This window comes from Sceloporus undulatus, chromosome 10, assembly GCF_019175285.1.
Source record: "Sceloporus undulatus isolate JIND9_A2432 ecotype Alabama chromosome 10, SceUnd_v1.1, whole genome shotgun sequence".
NCBI classification, from domain to species: domain Eukaryota; kingdom Metazoa; phylum Chordata; class Lepidosauria; order Squamata; family Phrynosomatidae; genus Sceloporus; species Sceloporus undulatus.
Window position 1 is genome coordinate 14506208 of NC_056531.1, and position 18066 is coordinate 14524273.

At 51.2% G+C, this 18066-nt stretch overlaps 1 protein-coding gene across 1 annotated transcript in view; it reads left to right on the forward strand.

The window, feature by feature from the left end:
* ACACB (acetyl-CoA carboxylase beta) overlaps nucleotides 1-18066 on the forward strand; it is an 84760-nt gene that overhangs the window by 15559 nt on the left and 51135 nt on the right. The window contains exons 12-28 of the mRNA XM_042441434.1: nucleotides 903-1064; nucleotides 1148-1311; nucleotides 2214-2364; nucleotides 3390-3493; nucleotides 3606-3687; nucleotides 3822-3967; nucleotides 4690-4840; nucleotides 5395-5529; nucleotides 6264-6410; nucleotides 6746-6934; nucleotides 7376-7476; nucleotides 7568-7656; nucleotides 7743-7867; nucleotides 7982-8095; nucleotides 8818-8931; nucleotides 9377-9466; nucleotides 9550-9668. Of these exons, the coding sequence (XP_042297368.1) occupies nucleotides 903-1064; nucleotides 1148-1311; nucleotides 2214-2364; nucleotides 3390-3493; nucleotides 3606-3687; nucleotides 3822-3967; nucleotides 4690-4840; nucleotides 5395-5529; nucleotides 6264-6410; nucleotides 6746-6934; nucleotides 7376-7476; nucleotides 7568-7656; nucleotides 7743-7867; nucleotides 7982-8095; nucleotides 8818-8931; nucleotides 9377-9466; nucleotides 9550-9668 (2183 nt within the window). The remainder of the gene's footprint in view (nucleotides 1-902; nucleotides 1065-1147; nucleotides 1312-2213; nucleotides 2365-3389; nucleotides 3494-3605; nucleotides 3688-3821; nucleotides 3968-4689; nucleotides 4841-5394; nucleotides 5530-6263; nucleotides 6411-6745; nucleotides 6935-7375; nucleotides 7477-7567; nucleotides 7657-7742; nucleotides 7868-7981; nucleotides 8096-8817; nucleotides 8932-9376; nucleotides 9467-9549; nucleotides 9669-18066) is intronic.

The following is an 18066-nucleotide window of genomic DNA, read 5'->3' on the forward strand; positions in this document are numbered from 1 at the left end:
GCCAGCCAAACAGTTTGACCCCAGAGAGTCAGGGACCGAAGAGGCTTAAAGTTGGGCTCGAAGCCAATTGGTATGACTCCGGAGAGTCAGGGACCAATAAGGATCGATGTTGGGCTGCAAGCCAGTCGGTTTCACTCCTGAGAATCAGGGACCAATGATGATGACATCCAATTGGTTTGATCCTGAGGAGCTGGGAACCAGCAAGGACTGAAGTCAAGGCAGCCAGTAACAACATCTATTCAGGAGAATGAAGAGACAAAAGCCAGGTGAATGGCCCTGAGACAGTTTGTCGGCAGCAAAAGAGTGTCCCTAGCCATGGTGAGGAAGGAAGGCCGGTGGCCATTCTATACGTTTCTTCATTATAAGTATAAGAAGTGAAAATTGTGCCAGTGAGGTGGGCGCCATTTAAAAATTTTTGCTCAGGAGTAATGGGGCTTTGCCAAGTGCACCAGTAAGGCGGGCATTGTTTGAAAACTTTTCCTCAAGAGAAAAGGCGGGGAAAGTTCTGCCAAGCACACCAATTCCCTCAGAAGAGAAAGGGCCTTGCCAATGTGAAGGTGAGGCTGCAGTTAAACAACTTCACCTCAGAATTTAAATTAGAGTTCCTAGATGCTGCTAGTGCAGCGGACAAAAGGAACTGAGGGTTTAGGTGGGAAACCTAAGGTTCCAAAGCTAACTGTGCAGGCACAGAATAACCCATTTGTGTGATTCGCAGAGACCACGAAGAAGAAATAGTATTTACCCTGCCTCGAGCCTTGGGGTCAGGTGGGTAAGGAATAATACAATATATATATAATGTTACTTTCAGGAAGCTATGGGATCTGTGGTGGGATCCTGTCGCTTTTCCTCTTCCTCATCCTTCCTTCCTTTCTTCCTTCTTTCCTTCTTCCTCATCCATCCAGATCGCCATGGGGGTCCCTTTGCATCGGGTGAAGGACATCCGCACCCTTTACGGGGAGCCTCCATGGGCCGACAACCCCATATCCTTCGAGAACCCCAGCAGCGTGCCGGCGCCGAGGGGCCACGTCATCGCTGCCCGGATCACCAGCGAAAACCCCGAAGAGGTCAGTCCGGTGGGGGCCCTAAAAGAGAAGACCAAGGGTTTGGTACAGTTGGTAATGGTCTGTTTTGTCCCCCTCCGTTTTAGGGTTTCAAGCCCAGCTCTGGTACGGTGCAGGAGCTGAACTTCCGCAGCAACAAGAACGTCTGGGGCTACTTCAGTGTGGCAGCTGCCGGGGGTTTGCACGAATTCGCCGATTCCCAGTTCGGACACTGCTTCTCCTGGGGGGAGAACCGCGAGGAGGCCATTTCGTGAGTGTTAAATGGTTTATATAGTTTGCACGCACATATATTGGTGCAGTCCAAGGACCTAAATATCCTAAAGGAGCCAGAACCCAACTGATCTTGAAAGCTAAGGTGGGTCAGCCCTGGTTGGTCCTTGGAAGGGAAGCCGTCAGGTGCTGTAGGCGATGCTCAGAGACGGGCGAGAAACGGCGTGGTGCTGCCAATTCTAGGGTTCTGGAGTGCGTAGCAACTGCACGCTCTGGAACTCTAGAACATGCCGCCGCCATCATGCCAGCCTCCCATCAACACACTGACTGCCATCTTGACATAAGCTACGTGCAGCATATAGATGTCGCTGCGCATCACTTACGTCGCCAGTGCGCCAATGGCGCTCTCGTGACTTACGCAGGGCGACTTTAAAAGAACCCATTTTTTCCAGGTTCTTTTTACTACGGAGGGACGCTATGTGGTTCGGCTGCCGCGGCGTCCCTCTGGAAGAAAAGCGGACCCCTCCAGCCCACTATTTAATCTATGGGGTTGCCATAAACAAACAGCTTCATTTATATATACTGAGCTAACAGTGTGAATTGATAGACAGTGTCAGGACAAAGGTCTGATTTTGGAAGCTAAACAGGATCAGTCTGGGATAGTCCTTGGATGAGAGACCGTCAACAGATACTGCAGGCTGTATTTCAGAGGAAGGAGCTGAGAAAACCCACATCGGAAGACTCCTAGGAAAAGTCACCATAAGTTGACTTCATTGATTTATCCAAGGCAAATGCGCATACATTTGCAATCTCTCCCAGTTCCCAGAAAGTCCCAGAGGGACCAAATTGAAGCAGGAAACCATTGGTGGGGGGAAAATCTAGATTTTGGGTTTTTGGATGCCTCCCTTTGTCGTCACCTACTCCATGGTTGTTTTGTTTTAGGAACTTGGTGGTAGCCCTGAAGGAGCTCTCCATCCGCGGGGACTTCAGGACCACCGTCGAGTATCTGGTGAAGCTGCTGGAGACGGAGAGCTTCCAGAACAACGAGGTCGACACCAGTTGGCTGGACCACCTCATTGCAGAGAAGGTGCAGGTGAGCATCCCTCCTCGCCCAGTCCATCCTGCTCACCTGTGTAAGAGTAAGAGGGCGAACAAGTAAAGGCAGAGTAAAGCTTGCGTCTTCCAACACTTGGAGTACAGTCGTTCTGCGGAGACAGAGAGATCATAGAATTGTAGAGTTGGAATAGACCCCAAGGGTCCTGGTCCAGTCCAACCCCATTCTGCCATGCAGGAGCTCTCAATCAAAATATCTCTGACAGATAGCCATCCAGCCTCTGCTTAAAGACCTCCAAGGAAGGAGACTCCAAAGCAGCATATTCCATGTTGAGGTGGAATCTCTTTTTCTGTAGCTTGCATCCATTGCTCTGGGTTCTAGTCTCTGGAGCAGCAGAAAACAAGCTTGCTCCCTTCTCCATATGACATCCCTTTAAGTATTTAAACAGGGCTGTCATGTCACCTCTTAACCTTCTCTTCTCCAGGCTAAACATCCACAGCTCCCTAAGTCCTTCCTCATAGGCCTTCACGGTTTCCAGACCCTTCCTAACATCCCATTGTCTCCCCATCACTTTCTCCTCTGTAGCTGTTAGGAGGATTTGTGAATGGTTGACTGGCCAAACCCAAAGGGTGCTCAGCAATTGCCCCTCTTCTCCTTCGTCCTGGAGAGGAGTGACCAGTGGGGTGTCCAGTGGGGTCCTATCCTGGGCCCAGGGCTCAGCTATGGCTCCTCTTCTCCTTCGTCCTGGAGAGGAGTGACCAGTGGGGTGTTCAGTGGGGTCCTATCCTGGGCCCAGGGCTCAGCTATGGCTCCTCCTCTTCTCCTGTGTCCTGGAGAGGAGTGACCGGTGGGGTGTCCAGTGGGGTCCTGTCCTGGGCCCAGGGACCATAGAGTTATACCTAAGAATTAGACGCAGGTAAACGGAACGGCATTTACGGTTCCCACAGATACTTCTAGTGTTTAAATGTTTTAATATTAATCCATAAATGGGATTGTCCACCCAACCCCCCCTTGCAAATGATGGCTGCGTACTACAAAGATGACGTTTTGTCTCCCCGGCACAGGCGGAGAAGCCGGACACCATCTTGGGCGTCGTGTGCGGCGCACTCAACGTCGCCGACGCTGCATTCCGGACCTGCATGGATGACTTCATGCATTCGCTCGAACGGTAAACGGATGTGTTATATGCCGCGGTTCTCCTTTCCCCGCTCCTTGCCAATAAAATTGCCAATAAAATAAGAGCTATGGGACCTTAAAACATATTATTTTTATTTTTCCAGGGGTCAAGTGCTACCAGCAGCTTCCCTTCTGAACATTGTGGACATGGAACTTATTTATGAAGGCGTTAAATACACGTTGAAGGTAACGCTGTGCACTTGATATATATTTTGGAATATTTGCATCTGTGTTAGGAGATATCTTGTATTTTTTGGAAGAAGGAATGCAACTGTGTGTGTGTGTGTAATATTTTTTAACATGCTGTGATGCTTCTATAGGTTGCACGCCAGTCGCTGACCACTTATGTGATCATAATGAACGGGACCCACATTGAGATCGATGTGCACCGGCTGAACGATGGCGGCCTTCTCCTTTCATACAACGGCAACAGCCACACCACGTACATGAAGGAAGAGGTTGACAGGTGGGTCTTAAAGGGTCTAATCCTGGGATTTGTGGGTTTGTGAGACACCAGGAAGGCTGCAAAAACCTTGTGAAACTGCAGCTCCCAGGAGATGGACCTGCAGCACTTAAAGTGGTGTCTTAAAACTGCATTGTTTCGACAGTGTAGAATCATTGGCAGAATGAGGTTGGAGTGGATGGCCCTTGGGCATCCCTTCCAGCCTTATTGCTTTGTAATTCAGTGCAAGGGGAATATGGATTGCCTCAAAGGGTGGTGGACTCTTATTTCTTTGGCGGTCCTTAATCCAAGCTTGGGTGGTCATCTTTCAGGAATGCTTTAGATGTGGATTCCTGCATGGCAGGGGGTTTGATGAGATTACCCTTGGGGTCCCTTCTAGCTCTGTGGTGGAAAGTGGGACACAGTAGGAAAAAGTGGAAGACCCTATTACAATGGGTCGTCCCTAACCGAAGTTGACCCCGAGGCAAGTAACGCAACCACAAAACCATAGTTGGGGCTGCGCATTAAGAATGAAGCCTCGATAACGTCGTGTGATGGAGTCTCCTTCCTTGGAGATCTTTAAACAGAGGCTGGGTGGCCATTTGTCAAGGATGCTTTGATCTAGATTTCCTGCATGGAAGAACGGGGTTGGACTGGATGGCCCTTGGGGCCTCTTCCAACTCTATGATTCAATGATTCCATAATTGACCGAGAGGAGTGAGTATGAGTGTGGTGTTTCCCCCCAGGTACCGCGTCACCGTCGGCAACAAAACCTGTGATTTCGAAAAGGAGAACGACCCGACGTTGCTTCGGTCTCCGTCAGCCGGGAAGCTGCTTCAGTACATTGTGGACGATGGGAGCTACGTCTCCGTGGGACACAGCTATGCGGAGATAGAGGTGGCCATAGACGGTTGGATGGGAAGCACGGGGTTTGCAAAGCTTTCCGTGTTTTGCAAACTGTTTTGAAATATCACCTATGTACCACCTGGTGTTCCTTGGTGGTCCCCCATCTAAGGGCTAACCAGGGCTGGACCCTACTTAGCTTCCATGAATAGATGGGAACCTGGTGCCTTTGGGCTATTTAGGTCTATGTGCATTTAAGTGGACTCAGGAATTTTGTAGGGTTTTCTTAGGCAAGAGGTGGTTTGGCCAGTTCCTTCCTCTGAAATGCAGCCCACAAACCCTGGGATTTGTTGGTCTCTCATCCAAGTATTCACCAGCTGACCTTGCTTAGCTTACAAATGCAGATGGGATGCCACAGGTCAGTTTACGGCAACCCCATGGGTTGAATGGTGTTGGACCCTCCGAAGTGGTTTGGCTGGTTCCCCCTCTGAAATATTTGCCCGCAGCACCTGGGGTTCCCTAGAGGTCTCCCATCCAAGGACTAACCATGCCTGACCCTGCTCAGCTTCCCTTCCACACAACCACAGTTCTCCTGTTCCTCTCCATAGGTCATGAAGATGGTAGTGACCTTGTCGGTGGAGGAATCTGGGATCATCCGTTACGTGAAACGCCCCGGGACGCTGCTGGAGGCGGGCTGCGTCATTGCGAGGCTTGAACTGGATGACCCCGGCAAAGTCCACCCGGTGAGTGGGGAAGCGTTCGGACACCCAAGCGGTCAGTCTCGCAACCCCCACCCCCACCCCGTAAGCACGGCCAGAGAGTGACCACACCATGAATGGTCTTGGCCAACCCTCCTGGAAAAGATGGTGGTGGGAATGTGCAAAAGAGGTGGCTGGAGGAGCTCCCTTCTATGAGTGGTCAGTTTCGGAAAAGAAGGAAAGGGTGATATGGGAGAGATGGACACAGTGGTCCATGGGATGGAGAAAACTAGAGACACGAGAGAGATGGATGCAGTGGTTCAGAGACATGCGATAGATGGACGTAGTGGTCCATAGGATGGAGAAAACTCTAGAGACGCAAGAGGGATGGACGCAATGGTCCAGAGACATGAGAGAGATGGACACAGTGGTCCATGGGATGGAGACAGTTCTAGAGACACAGGACAGATGGACGCGGTGGTCCAGAGACATGAGAGGATGGACGCAGTGGTCCATGGAGTGGAGAAGACTCCGGAGACACGAGAGACATGGACGCAGTGGTCCATGAGATACAAAAACTCCAGAGGATATGAAAGAGGTGGACACATGTGCGTTGGAGGAAACTAGCTAAGGGGGTCTGCTTTTGTGACCCTTGAAGCTCCTCAGGTTCCAGGCCAGGTTTGGCTCATGGGCACATAGTTCCTGACCACCCTTTTGAAAGGCCTCCCACCTTCCTTTCTTCTTCTCTCTCCTCCTCTTCTTCTTCCTCTGTCCCTTAGGCCCAGCTGTACATGGGGGGTCTTCCTCCCCAGCACCCCGTCCCGATCCTCGGGGAGAAGCTGCATCAGGTCTTCCACAACGTCCTGGACAGCCTCCTGAACGTGATGAACGGCTACTGCTTGCCGGAGCCCTATTTCGGGACCAAGGTAAGGGGGGGGGGGGGGGGGGTTTCGGGTCCAAGCGGTCAGGGTTTGAAGCAGTAAAGGATCCATGCAGTCAGGGGTCCAAGCGGTAAAGGGTCCAAGCAGTCAGGGGTCCAAGCGGTAAATGGTCCAAGCGGTAAAGGGTCCAAATGATAAGGGGTCGAAGCAGTAAAGTGTCGAAGCGGTCAGGGGTTGAAGCGGTGTCCACCCCTCCAAGATGGTCGCTGACCACCTCATGGCTTAACCGCTCTCCCAACCTGTAAGTCATTCGTCACTTTTTCCGGAGTCCCTGAACCTGTTTTCTTTTCCATTTGCACTTGCGCTGGTGCGCCATGTAGGTCAAAGAGTGGGTCTGTAAGCTGATGAAGACCCTCCGTGACCCGTCGCTCCCGCTCTTGGAGCTGCAGGAGATCATGACCAGCATTTCAGGCCGGATCCCTCCGTCGGTGGAGAAGTCAGTCCGGAAAGTGATGGCCCAGTACGCCAGCAACATCACCTCCGTCCTCTGCCAGTTCCCCAGCCAGCAGGTGAATAAGGCAGGAGTAGCCAGGTAGTACCTAAAACTAGGGCTGCGTCCGCACTGCGGAACTGTAGTGAAGTCTCCCTCCTTGGAGGTCTTTAAACAGAGGCTGGATGGCCATCTGTCACTGGGGATGCTTTGACTGAGAGTTCCTGCGTGGCAGAAGGGGGTTGGACTGGATCAGGGCCCTTCAGATCTCTTCCAACTCTATGATTCTATGAATTTAATGTGCGTCAGCAACACCTTTGGCTCCATGCTGTGCAAACCCTCGGCTGCGATGCGGCCACATATACCTATGTGTGTGTGTATAGTCCAGAAATATTTTTCATGGGTTGCGGCCATTTTACTCGTTCATCTTCCTGCTTCTCGGAGGGTTTGCGCTGTCGCCGTTCAATAACGTTTTAAAAATGAACGCAAAATACGTGACTTGTTTGCTTTCGTATCTCAGATCGCCAGCATCCTCGATAGCCACGCCGCCACTTTGCAGCGCAAAGCCGACCGCGAAGTCTTCTTCATGAACACACAGAGCATCGTGCAACTGGTTCAGAAGCAAGTTTGGATATTTTTGCAATATTCTTGCAATATATATGTGTGTGTGTGTGTGTGTTGCAATATTTTTGCAATATTCTTCCTAATTTAGATACCGCAGCGGCATCCGAGGGCACATGAAATCCGTGGTGTTGGATCTCTTGCGGAGATACTTGCAAGTGGAGACTGAATTCCAGCAAGGTACGGTTGCAAAATCTCCACCAAAATTACGTTTGATCCTCGGTCGCTATCAAATATTTTATTGCCCACTTACTTCGCCCCCGCAGCTCACTACGACAAATGCGTGATCAATCTTCGGGAGCGTTACATGCCGGACATGACGCCAGTCCTCGAATGCATCTTCTCCCATGCGCAGGTGGCCAAGAAGAACCTCCTGGTGACGATGCTCATCGTGAGTAGCAGGACCCATGGCTTGTTATGTGACAAAATGGCGGCTGCGGCCGGACTCCCTTTGATAATGACTAAGCCGTTGAATGGTTGCTTTGTATCTGTTTCTTCTGTGCAGGACCACCTTTGCGGCAGGGACCCTACCTTGACGGAAGAGCTGGTGGCCATTTTGAACGAACTCACCCAGCTGAGCAAGACGGAGCATTCAAAAGTGGCCCTGAGGGCCAGGCAGGTAAGTCCGGCTTCATGTGCCTTTTCCTCATCTCTTTGGGTGCCATCATGTACTTAGGTGGAAAAAATGAAATGCATAGATATAGGATGGACTTGTCTTAAGGAGACTTATGTGTGTGAAAGGGATCTAGGAGTCCAAGGAGACCACAAGTTGAACATGAGTCAACAGTGCGATGCGGCAGCTAACAAGGCCAGTGCGATTCTAGGCTGCATCAATAGATGTCTAGTGTCGATATCAATGCCTTCCATGTGCATCCTGACCTGATAGTTGTTGGAATGGTCCAGAATTTCAGTGTTTTCAAAGAGCATTTTATGCCCAGGATGGTTTATAACATGTTCTGCTGCTGCTGATTTTTCTGGCCGTAGTATCTTTCGTGTTCCTTGATCCGCGTTCGGATGCTGCGCTTTATAGAATCATAGAGCTGGAAGAGAGCAGCACAACGGCCATCCAGTCCAACCCCATTCAGCCATGCAGGAACTCTCAACCAAAGCATCCCTGACAGATTGGTGGTCCCTATGTGGACTTGTCTACATAGAGAGAAGTGTGTTTTTATCTTTCTGTGTCTGCATGACGTCGAAGGAGAGGGTCATAAAACCCACAGGTTACAGCTGCGTCTCTGCCATCTGCAAGGTGGCCGTTTTGGGTTGCACTTTGAGTTTTCGAACCCCAAGGTTTTGATTTTCGGAGGACTAAAAGTTGTTGTCTCTCTTTCTTTGCTCCAGGTGCTGATAGCGTCCCACCTGCCTTCCTACGAACTGCGGCACAACCAGGTGGAGTCCATTTTCCTCTCGGCCATCGACATGTACGGACACCAGTTTTGTCCCGAGAACCTGAAGGTCAGTCCGGCTTGTTGTAGTAGTAGTAGTAGAGGTCTGGTCGGTTCCTCTCTGTAGCCAGAAATAGGAACCACTTAAAATTATTTTTCGGCAAAAGAGCGTCGGTGCTTCGCAAGTTACGAATCCCTGGATTATATGGGACACAGCCGTGGCAGTTAAAGTGGCGTCAAACTACGTTATTTACACAATGTAGACGCGCCCTTTGCTTCCCGGAGTCTCTTACTCTTGGTTGAGTCGAGGTACAAAAACATCCGGAAACTCAGATTAGTTCCCTTTTTTTCCTTCTTTCCGCTACGCTGTGTCATATTTCCCATGACAGATACGTTTTCCGAGGATATATGTATGCATTTGGTGCCTTTCCCAGCTTTCCTGTAGTAAATTAAAACTTGTAGTGGATGATGATGATGCTTCCTTAATTTTCTGCACCTTCTTCTCTTCTTCCCAGAAACTCATCCTTTCGGAAACCACCATCTTCGATGTCCTGCCCACCTTCTTCTATCACGCCAACCAAGTCGTCTGCATGGCGGCCCTGGAGGTAAACATGGGGTTTATCTGAAAGTGGATTTAATCCTACGAGCAAAGCATAGGTCGGACCTCCTTCTCCGTGTTTACTCCCAGGTTTACGTGCGTCGGGCGTACATCGCGTACGAACTGAACAGCCTCCAGCATCGCCAGCTGGCGGACGGCACTTGCGTGGTGGAGTTCCAGTTCATGCTGCCCTCCTCTCACCCAAACAGGTTGGCAGCGCATGGCGCCGTAGGCGCAGGCGTGCGCAGTTTCTGGCGATGGGATTTTTAGTGTGCATTTTGTGGCGGAAGCGATATGGACAAAGTTGTCACGACAGTGTTCGGAAAGCCCCGCCATTCCCGTGATAAGTGTGCAATCTATGTTTCTTTCCAGAGGCAGCAGCCCGGCTCTGACCAGGTACCGCATCTGAACATGGGTTTTTTGCTCCGCCGCATGAGTAGCCATTTTGAAAACAAACAGTAGCGCCGCTAAAAATAAAAAGCGTCTGGCGGTCTCCCGCTTCCTATCCCTCGCTTTTGGAAATTTGCTAATTTCCTCCGAACGGGAGACAAAGGGACTCCTGTTTTTTTGTTCCCATCCCAGATATCGCTACCTTTTTTGGCGTGTTGTGATTTTTGTGTGTTTGTGTTTGTATGCTGGCAGGTCCAGAGTCAAGGAGAGAAATTTTGCGCTCTTGGTTCCTATTCTTATTATTAATGTTTAATTATATAGCGCTATAAGTTTGCATGCCGCTTTGCAGGCACTTATTGAAACAGCTTGCTTCTTCTTCATGGTCTCTGCGAATCACACAAATGGGTTTATTCTGCGCCTGCGCAGCAATCCTCGGAAACTTCTAGAATCTCCAGGCAGAAATAATGTATCTTTCTGCAACTTTTTGGCGGTAGCCCCGCCCACCCATACATAAGGCCCCTGGTGGCCCGCTCCTCTTCAGTTCCTTCATTCCGCCGCGCTAAGCAGCTCGAGGAACTTCGCTAGCATTTGCTTGCTCTTTGTGATTGGAATCTCTGGCTATTACCATGGCCTCTTTCAAGCAATGCACCAAGTGCGGGGTGAAAATCCCCAAGGCCGACGGCCACGACAAGTGTGTCCTCTGCTTGGGGGAGGCACACGTTCCGGGCAGTTGTGCCCACTGCAAGGCCATGTCCCCTCAAGCCCTTAAGAACAGGGACCGGACGCTCAAGGCCGCCCTCTATGAGAGGGTTCTCAGCCAGCCTGTCGGCTCCGGAGCCTCTGGGGATGCGGATGCCCCCAAAGTCCTCAAGAGAAAAGGGGAAAAGAGCTCCCACCGGGTGAAGAAGCGGGCTCGCTCTTCCTCACCACCTTCTAAGAGCCTCCGCCAGGGGCCCCCAAGCACGGTCTCAGTGCCTCCGCCTGAGTCGAGGCCAGTACCGTCGACATCGCCTGTCGCAGAGCCGGTGAAGACCCCGACTCCTTCTGTACCGGCCCCTTCCCGGATGGTGCCGCTTGAACCCAGAGTCCTTCTCACCAGTCATCTCTCTGTACCGGCAGATAATTATATATATATATATATATGATATATATATGTAAGAACTATTATACTGTTATATGAATATCCTTTGGGAAAGGCTGCTGCTGTGTTTCAGGAGGAGCAAAAGTGGACATTTTTGCAAATATTTTAGGGGTTTTACATGCAGGAAATCCCGATCTTAATCTGAGGAAGGGAAGAAAGAGTGCACAAAACACACCCTGCATATCACGTGTCCTCTGCCGTCACAACGGTACAAGCGTCTAAAAACACGCAAGTTGAAGAGAGAAAAGACTGTATGGTGGCAAAATTATCATACTTGCTAAGTTGCTTTACGTGCTGTTCACCGCTATGAGCTTTGGATAGCGGTAAATATCAACTCAAACAAATTATTATTATTATTACTATTATTGTCTTATTTATTATTATTATTATTAATTAAAGGGGACTGCGCATGCTCACAATCCACCTCCGCCCTACCCCCCCTCAAGGCTTCAGCGGCGACCCCTCAAGCCTCTTGGGGGGGGCGCATGCGTGGATCCAGCAGGTCGGAGGCCACGCCACTCCCTCCTCCGAGATCCGCCAATCGGGGGTATCTCCGCCCTCGCTCCCGGGCGCGCTGCGCATCGGTTTTGCGCCAATTTTGAGCCGTGAGGGGAGGAGGAACCCGGGGCGGCGCGGAAGGAGGACACCAGCGAAAAGCCGCGCAGAGGAGAGAAAGGGAGGCCAAGGATTGGGCAGAGGACGCTGCGGTCCTTCTCTCCGCGCCCCGCCGGAGAGAAGCGGAGCCGCGTCTCAGGCCGACCAGGACGGCCGAGGAGGTATGTTCTCCTATTAGTCCCCTTAACAGTTATACTATGTTGACGATAACGGTTCTCCCACCAAGAGGAAGCCGCCGATACAGAGCCCGCTGCCAATAGGAGTGGAGGGAGGCGGGACTTTAGCGTCTTTATTAGCCGCTCTAGGCCTCCTAACAAATAGGAGCTCCACTCTAGGGGCTCTCTCAGCCAATAGGAAGCGGGATGGGCGGGACTTGAGAACTCAACTCCACCTTCACAAGCACTCAGGGCGTCCCAACGCAAGGGAAGCTCCCTCGAGCCTCTTATAGCAATAGGAAGGCAAAGTGAGGGACTTTAGAACACCACGCGCTGCGTTGAAATTAAAGCTGCGCGGGAGCCCAGCTGGAGGCTCGGGCGTGGTTAACCTTCACCTCGCTGCATTGGCCCTTTGAGCCCTCTCCTCCCAATTAGGCGGTGGGCGGAGCAGACGAATCAGTGGGCGTTGGCCAATAGGCCAATGGGAAGCTTGGGAGGGGCGTGGTCTTCCGCTTTGATTTTTTTTTCCCGCGAAAAGGCGCCCCCACGTCCGGAAGATGTGCTTTGGGTTGGCTCTGGCCCCATGCGTGCCATGCGACGCTCTTACCTGAATGTTCCTCCTTCTCTCGTTCCTTCCAGCCGCACAAGAGGCCCAAGGCCACTCCACCTCCGCGCAGGATGGCCTCCTGCAACTGCTGCTGCCCGCACTGACCCCCCGAACAGCTGGAGTCGCATCCGAAGAAGCAAAGATGCGGCACCAGCAAGAAGGCTGCCTCCCGCACCGTCGTTGTCTCCTTGGCGGCCCCAAATGGCGGCCTGGATGAGGCCGCCCTGGCCCCCTGGTTCGCTAAGCCCGACTTCCCCCAGGTGGCCACAGCAAGCACACGCTTTTCCCAAACTCTGCTCCGTGAGGACTCCAACTCCCAGAAGCCACACCAACAACAGCACTCAGGGATTCTGGGAGTGCCAACATCTCCAGGACAGAGTTTGGGACCACTTGCAGCTACTGGTGCTTACGTGGCTATTCCGCTCCTCTATGGTCAGATGTTGATCATAGAAGTGGAGGAACTTAAAAATTCGAGAGAGAATAGTTCTCTAGGCATTGTAGGGCCCTCCATATTCTATGATCAACAGCTGGAGGATGTTGACTATATAGTTGCGCTGGAGGACCTAGACATTCCTAGCACACACTTGTGCTAGGCAATTGTGTGATTCTAGGTCAACGTTGTTGGATGTTGACCATAGAGTTGCACTGGGGAGTCCTAGAGAGAACACTTCTCTAACTCAAGTCCAACAACATGATTCTTGGGATCACCTTTTGGCAGAGTTGGCCATAGAGTGTTGCACCTGGAGGGACCTGGGATGCCAAAGAGAGAAGCATTTGGCAGGTTCCTCCATCAGATCATAGAGTCCGTAGAGGTGGAAGAGACCAATAGGGCCATCCAGTCCAACCCCTGAACCCCCTGCATGCAGGAAATCCAAATCAAAGCATCCCTGACAGATGCCATCCAGCCGCTGTTTTAAAGACCCTCCAAGGGAAGTAGACTCTACTACACTCCGAGGGAGTGCATTCCACTGTCGACAGCCCTACTGTCAGGAATTACCTCCTAATGTTCATGTGGAAATCTCTTTTCCTGTAGCTTGCAATCCATTGTTCCGGGTCCTGCTCTCTGGAGCAGCAGAAAAAAAGATTGCTTCCCGCTTTCAAATATGACATCCGTTCAAATATTTAAACAGGGATATCATATCCCTCGTAACCGTCTTGTTCCCAGGCGAAAACAGCGCAAGCTCCCTAATCGTTCCTCATAGGGCATGGTTTACCATACCCGTCACCATTTTTGTCGCCCTCCTTTGGACACGCTCCAGTTTTCTCAATTCCCTTTCTGAATTGTGATCCCAGAACTGGACACAGTTTTCTAAGTGGGACCTGACCAAAGCAGAAGACAGTGGCACTAGTACTTTCTCTTGATCTGGACACTAGACTTCTATTGATGCAGCCTAAAATAAGCATAATCTGTTGGCAGGGGTGTGTGACCACAGAGTTAAAGGAACTAGAAAAAGGCGTTTGTAGGTCCTCCAGCATGATTCTGGTGATCAGCCTTTTGGGACAGTGTTGACCATAGAGTTGCCCTGGAGGACCTACAAATGCCCTAGAGAAGTGCTCCTCTAGGAATCTGTAGAGTCAGAATGTGGTTGTTTTACGTTGGGGGGGTGTGCGTTTCTTTCTGGGAGCTTTCGTCCTATGGAGGTAATGGGCAATTGCCCCAGCTTCCCACCCAATAGGGATGTTCCCTTGCTGCGATATCTCCGGGTCCATCCTTGCTCCTTTGTCGAAAATGCCTAGAAGTCTCTCTCCTCGTCTCCCCAACCAGCTTATGGCTTACGTTTGCCGGAGAACGCGCCCCGATAACAAACTGTTCTATCCTCCTCACGACAAGGTCTTCACTTGGACCCAGATGTGTCGACGTCCGTGATGTGAGCACCAACCGCTTGCCAGCAATTATTTTGATCTGCTTTCCTCTGCTTTGGTCCAGTAAAGGGAAGGTGGTCGCGTTTGGCAAACCCCCTTGCGATCTCAGTAAATTCCGGAGGCCTGAGCTTCGTGGCTCACGGCGCTCTTAGCCCAAGCGACGCTGTCAGGTGGCCTCTAGGAGTATCAGTGGCGTTTATAAAGCGCTTGATTTTGCACAGCACTGCCATAGGCTGAATAGAATGAACTCAGGCCCCATTCGTGGTCCCGCCCAAGAGGCTGAATGGCCATCTTCAATGGGGATGCTTTGATTGTGATTGCCTTGCATGGGAGATTGGGTTGGACCTAGGATGCCGCTTGGCAGTCTCCTCTCCCCTCCAACTTTAGGGTTCTAACGATTAACTGGGCAGAACCTACACATAAGAGGAACCACAAGGGTCATCCAAATCCAAACCCCAATCCTGCCATGCAAGGAACCTCTCACTCAAGCATCTCCACTGACAGATGGCCATCGAAGGAAGAGACGCCACCTTCTATTGAGGGAGTGTGTTTGGTGTTCAGACAGACAGCCCTTACTGTCAAGAAAAAAAAGGTTTTATCCTCCTAATACGGAAGCTGGAAATCTCTGAATCTATGCTCCTATAGCTTCCATCCATGCTCCATTGTCCCCCTAGTCTCTGGAGCAGCAGAAAATAAGCTTGTTTCCTCTCAATATGACATCCTTCAAATACTTAAGCAGGGCTATCATCTCAGTTCTTACCTTCTCTTCTCAAGGCTAAACATCCCCAGCGCCCTAAGTCCTTTAACTTTTAGGGCTTAATGGTTTTCAGACCCGTCGCGGTTTTAGTTTGCCCTCTTTTGGACACATGCTCCAGTTTCTCATGTCCTTTTTGAATGTGCTGCCAGAAATGGACACAATATTCCAGGTGGGGCCTGACCAAGCAGATAGTGTGCAAAGTCTGCAGTGTTGAACCCGTCCTTCTCCACAACTTTGTATTCAGGTAAAAGTGGTTCAATCTATGGGCAGGATCCGTATCATGGGCCCGTTCAGGCCCACAGGCCTATCTTCAGCGGCCAGAGACCGTCCCACTCCACCCAGGTAGAGAACAAGGCAGGCCAGCTCACCATTGCTGTTAGTATCAGGTGTGCTGACATAACTCCCATTTCGTCTCCAGTTAAAAAAACGGTAAAGGTCCGCTGGTAGTAAGCCATGTTCTCCGGCGGTTTGTGTTCCGAAGGCCATAAAGGATCCGGACAGCGGTACCTTGTGTTTTGTCTGCAGCCTGGAGAACATTTACAAAGAGCTTACTACTGACATCGAAGGCTTTTCTCATCCTGGCCACGGAGACTTGACTGTGGGGCTAACAAGGTGAGCTCTGTTTGTTTAAACCCACCCTGACTTCAGTAACAGCGTGTCTAAAAACCCTCTAGGACCTAGACAAAGGCCTAGTAGTTGTGTCCCTCTAGGAATTGATAGGTCGCTCTCCAAGGCAACTCTTGGTCAACATCTGACAGACACTGATCAATAGAACTGCGCTGGAGGAGCTACAAGGCCTATGGAGTGTGCTCTCTAGGAATCGCTAAGTCTCCACACAACTCTCTGGTCAAGTCCAACAGACACTGGCAGTAGAACTGCGCGGGGAGCTACAAAAGCCCTAGTGAGTGTCCCCTGTAGGTCCCATCCAGCGCAACTCCTGTGGCCACAACTGCCATGAAGCGATTTTCTATTAGTGTTGCTAAAGGCAAGTGGCCGAATGGGGGTTCTGTTACTCCACCTTGCCCTTGTGGGGGTCCGACCCTGCCGCTGGTCCTTGAAGGCCTTGACTCCTGTCGCCTTTGCCTCCTAGGGGTGCTCCTTCTGACGCCGTCCTCACGGTCCGGATCACCAGCCCCAATTCCCACAAGGAGAAGGGCTGGGAGCTGCGCACGGATGCACCGCGGTTCTCTCCTGGCCTGGACAAGAACCTGGACGGCCTGGTCTTTCCTCATCCTGGGGGGCCTAGGCGCAGTGAAGAAGGCGGCGCCATCAACCGGGTAGGGACACCCTCCTTCCATCCCGTCCTCGCCGAGAGTCACCATTCGAGGCGTAAGGATGGCTCTTAGTGGGGTGGCTGTGAGAGCGCCTGGGATCCCTAGGAAATGTGTGAAAGAAAAGGAGCCTAATTTGTGTCCTCATAGATCATAGAGGTGGGAAGAGACCACCAAGGAACGGGCCCTGTCCAGTCCACCCCATTCTGCCATGCAGGAACTCCTCAATCAAAGCTACACACAGATGGCCATCCAGCCTCAGTTTAAGACCTCCAAGGAAGGAGAAAACCCACCATAATCTCCTTTGAGGGAGGGTGTTCCACTGTCTAACAGCCCTAATGTTGAGGTAAATCTATTTTCCTGGAGCTTGCATCCATTGCTCATTGGGTCCTAGTCTCTGAACACATAGAACAGCTTGCTCCCTCCTCATATGGCCTCCCTTCAGATACTTAAGCAGGGCGATCATGCCACCTCTTACCCTCTCCTTACTCTCAGGATTCCTCCAAAGGTTGAGCTGGAATCCCTTTTCCTCGTAGTTGGCATCCATTGCGGCTTCCGGGTCCTAGTCGCTGGAGCAGCAGAAAACAAGCTCTCCCTCCTCAATATGACATCTCCTTTCAAGTATTAAACAGGGGGCTATCGTATCGCCTCCTTAGAACGAAACATCCACAACTCCCTAAGTCTCTTCCTCACAGGGCTTCATGGTTTCCGACTCTTCACCATTTGTAGTCTACTCTTCCCACGGAGGCCCACGGTTTTTTGGGGCGCCCCCCTTTCAAGCACTTTTTACCACAGATACAACTGGCCCCCGCCTTGGGCTTCCGGTTGCCACAAACTCTCTTTTAAGCCCTCTCCTCTCTTCCAGAAAGCGGCACCACATCCTTCCGCGGCGCACGCTTCCCCTCTTTCAGCGCAGCAGGCGTCGTTGGCTGCAAGCATTTCGTCCAAAGCCAACGAACTGCTGGCTGATGAAGTCTGGGAAGGAGCCCATCGACTGGGGAGAGCTGTAGCCATTGGACCCAGAAGTTGGCGCCAATCATGACGTTCTGCCAGACTCTCCTTGCGGGCCTTTGATTTGTTTTTCGTCAACAGGCTGGAGCTACACACGACACTTCAGACACCTTAATCGGGAGTAAATTCTGAATGAGAGAAGTGCCCCCGAGAACCATTTTAAGTTTTACGTCCCCGACTAACGACTCCTTCGGAGAGGAGCGTTTACATCGGCCTAAAGTTCAGTCTTGTTCCAGTCCCATTTCTGCGCTGCGTTTGCTTACAAGTGCATTTGGTTTTTTCCATTCTCTGGGATATTTTCCAAAAGCAAGAGCGGGTTTCTTTCCTTTCGGGTTCACGCCAGTTTCCTTTTCTTTCTGGAAACATTTTGGACGGTCAAAGAGTTTCCCGAATGATGCTTGGCTCATCCTCCCCAGATTTTGTCGGCCTTGTCAGTTCTGAACTTGGTCAGTTGCTGCGATTGCATCTCCGTGCTGGGTTTGTTTTTTTTATAGGGCTTGCAGTAATTGGGCAGGCCCACGGATTTCACGCTTTTCCCCCCTTGTTTTGTGGGTTGGGTTAGAGGGTCTTGTCTGTGCCAGAAAATTAAGCGTTCTTGGGCCCCATACAGACTGCCAAAATAAAGCTGCTTTGGGTCACTTTGGAGGTATGCGTTTAAATGATGCATGTAATCCTAAGAGTCCGGAACCGTGCCAAAGCTGTGCTCCAGTTCTAGGACTGAATCCATGGCTTGGGTGCGGCTGCTGGGCTCTTAGGACGCATGCAACATTTAAACAGCAGACCTCCCCAAGTGGCCG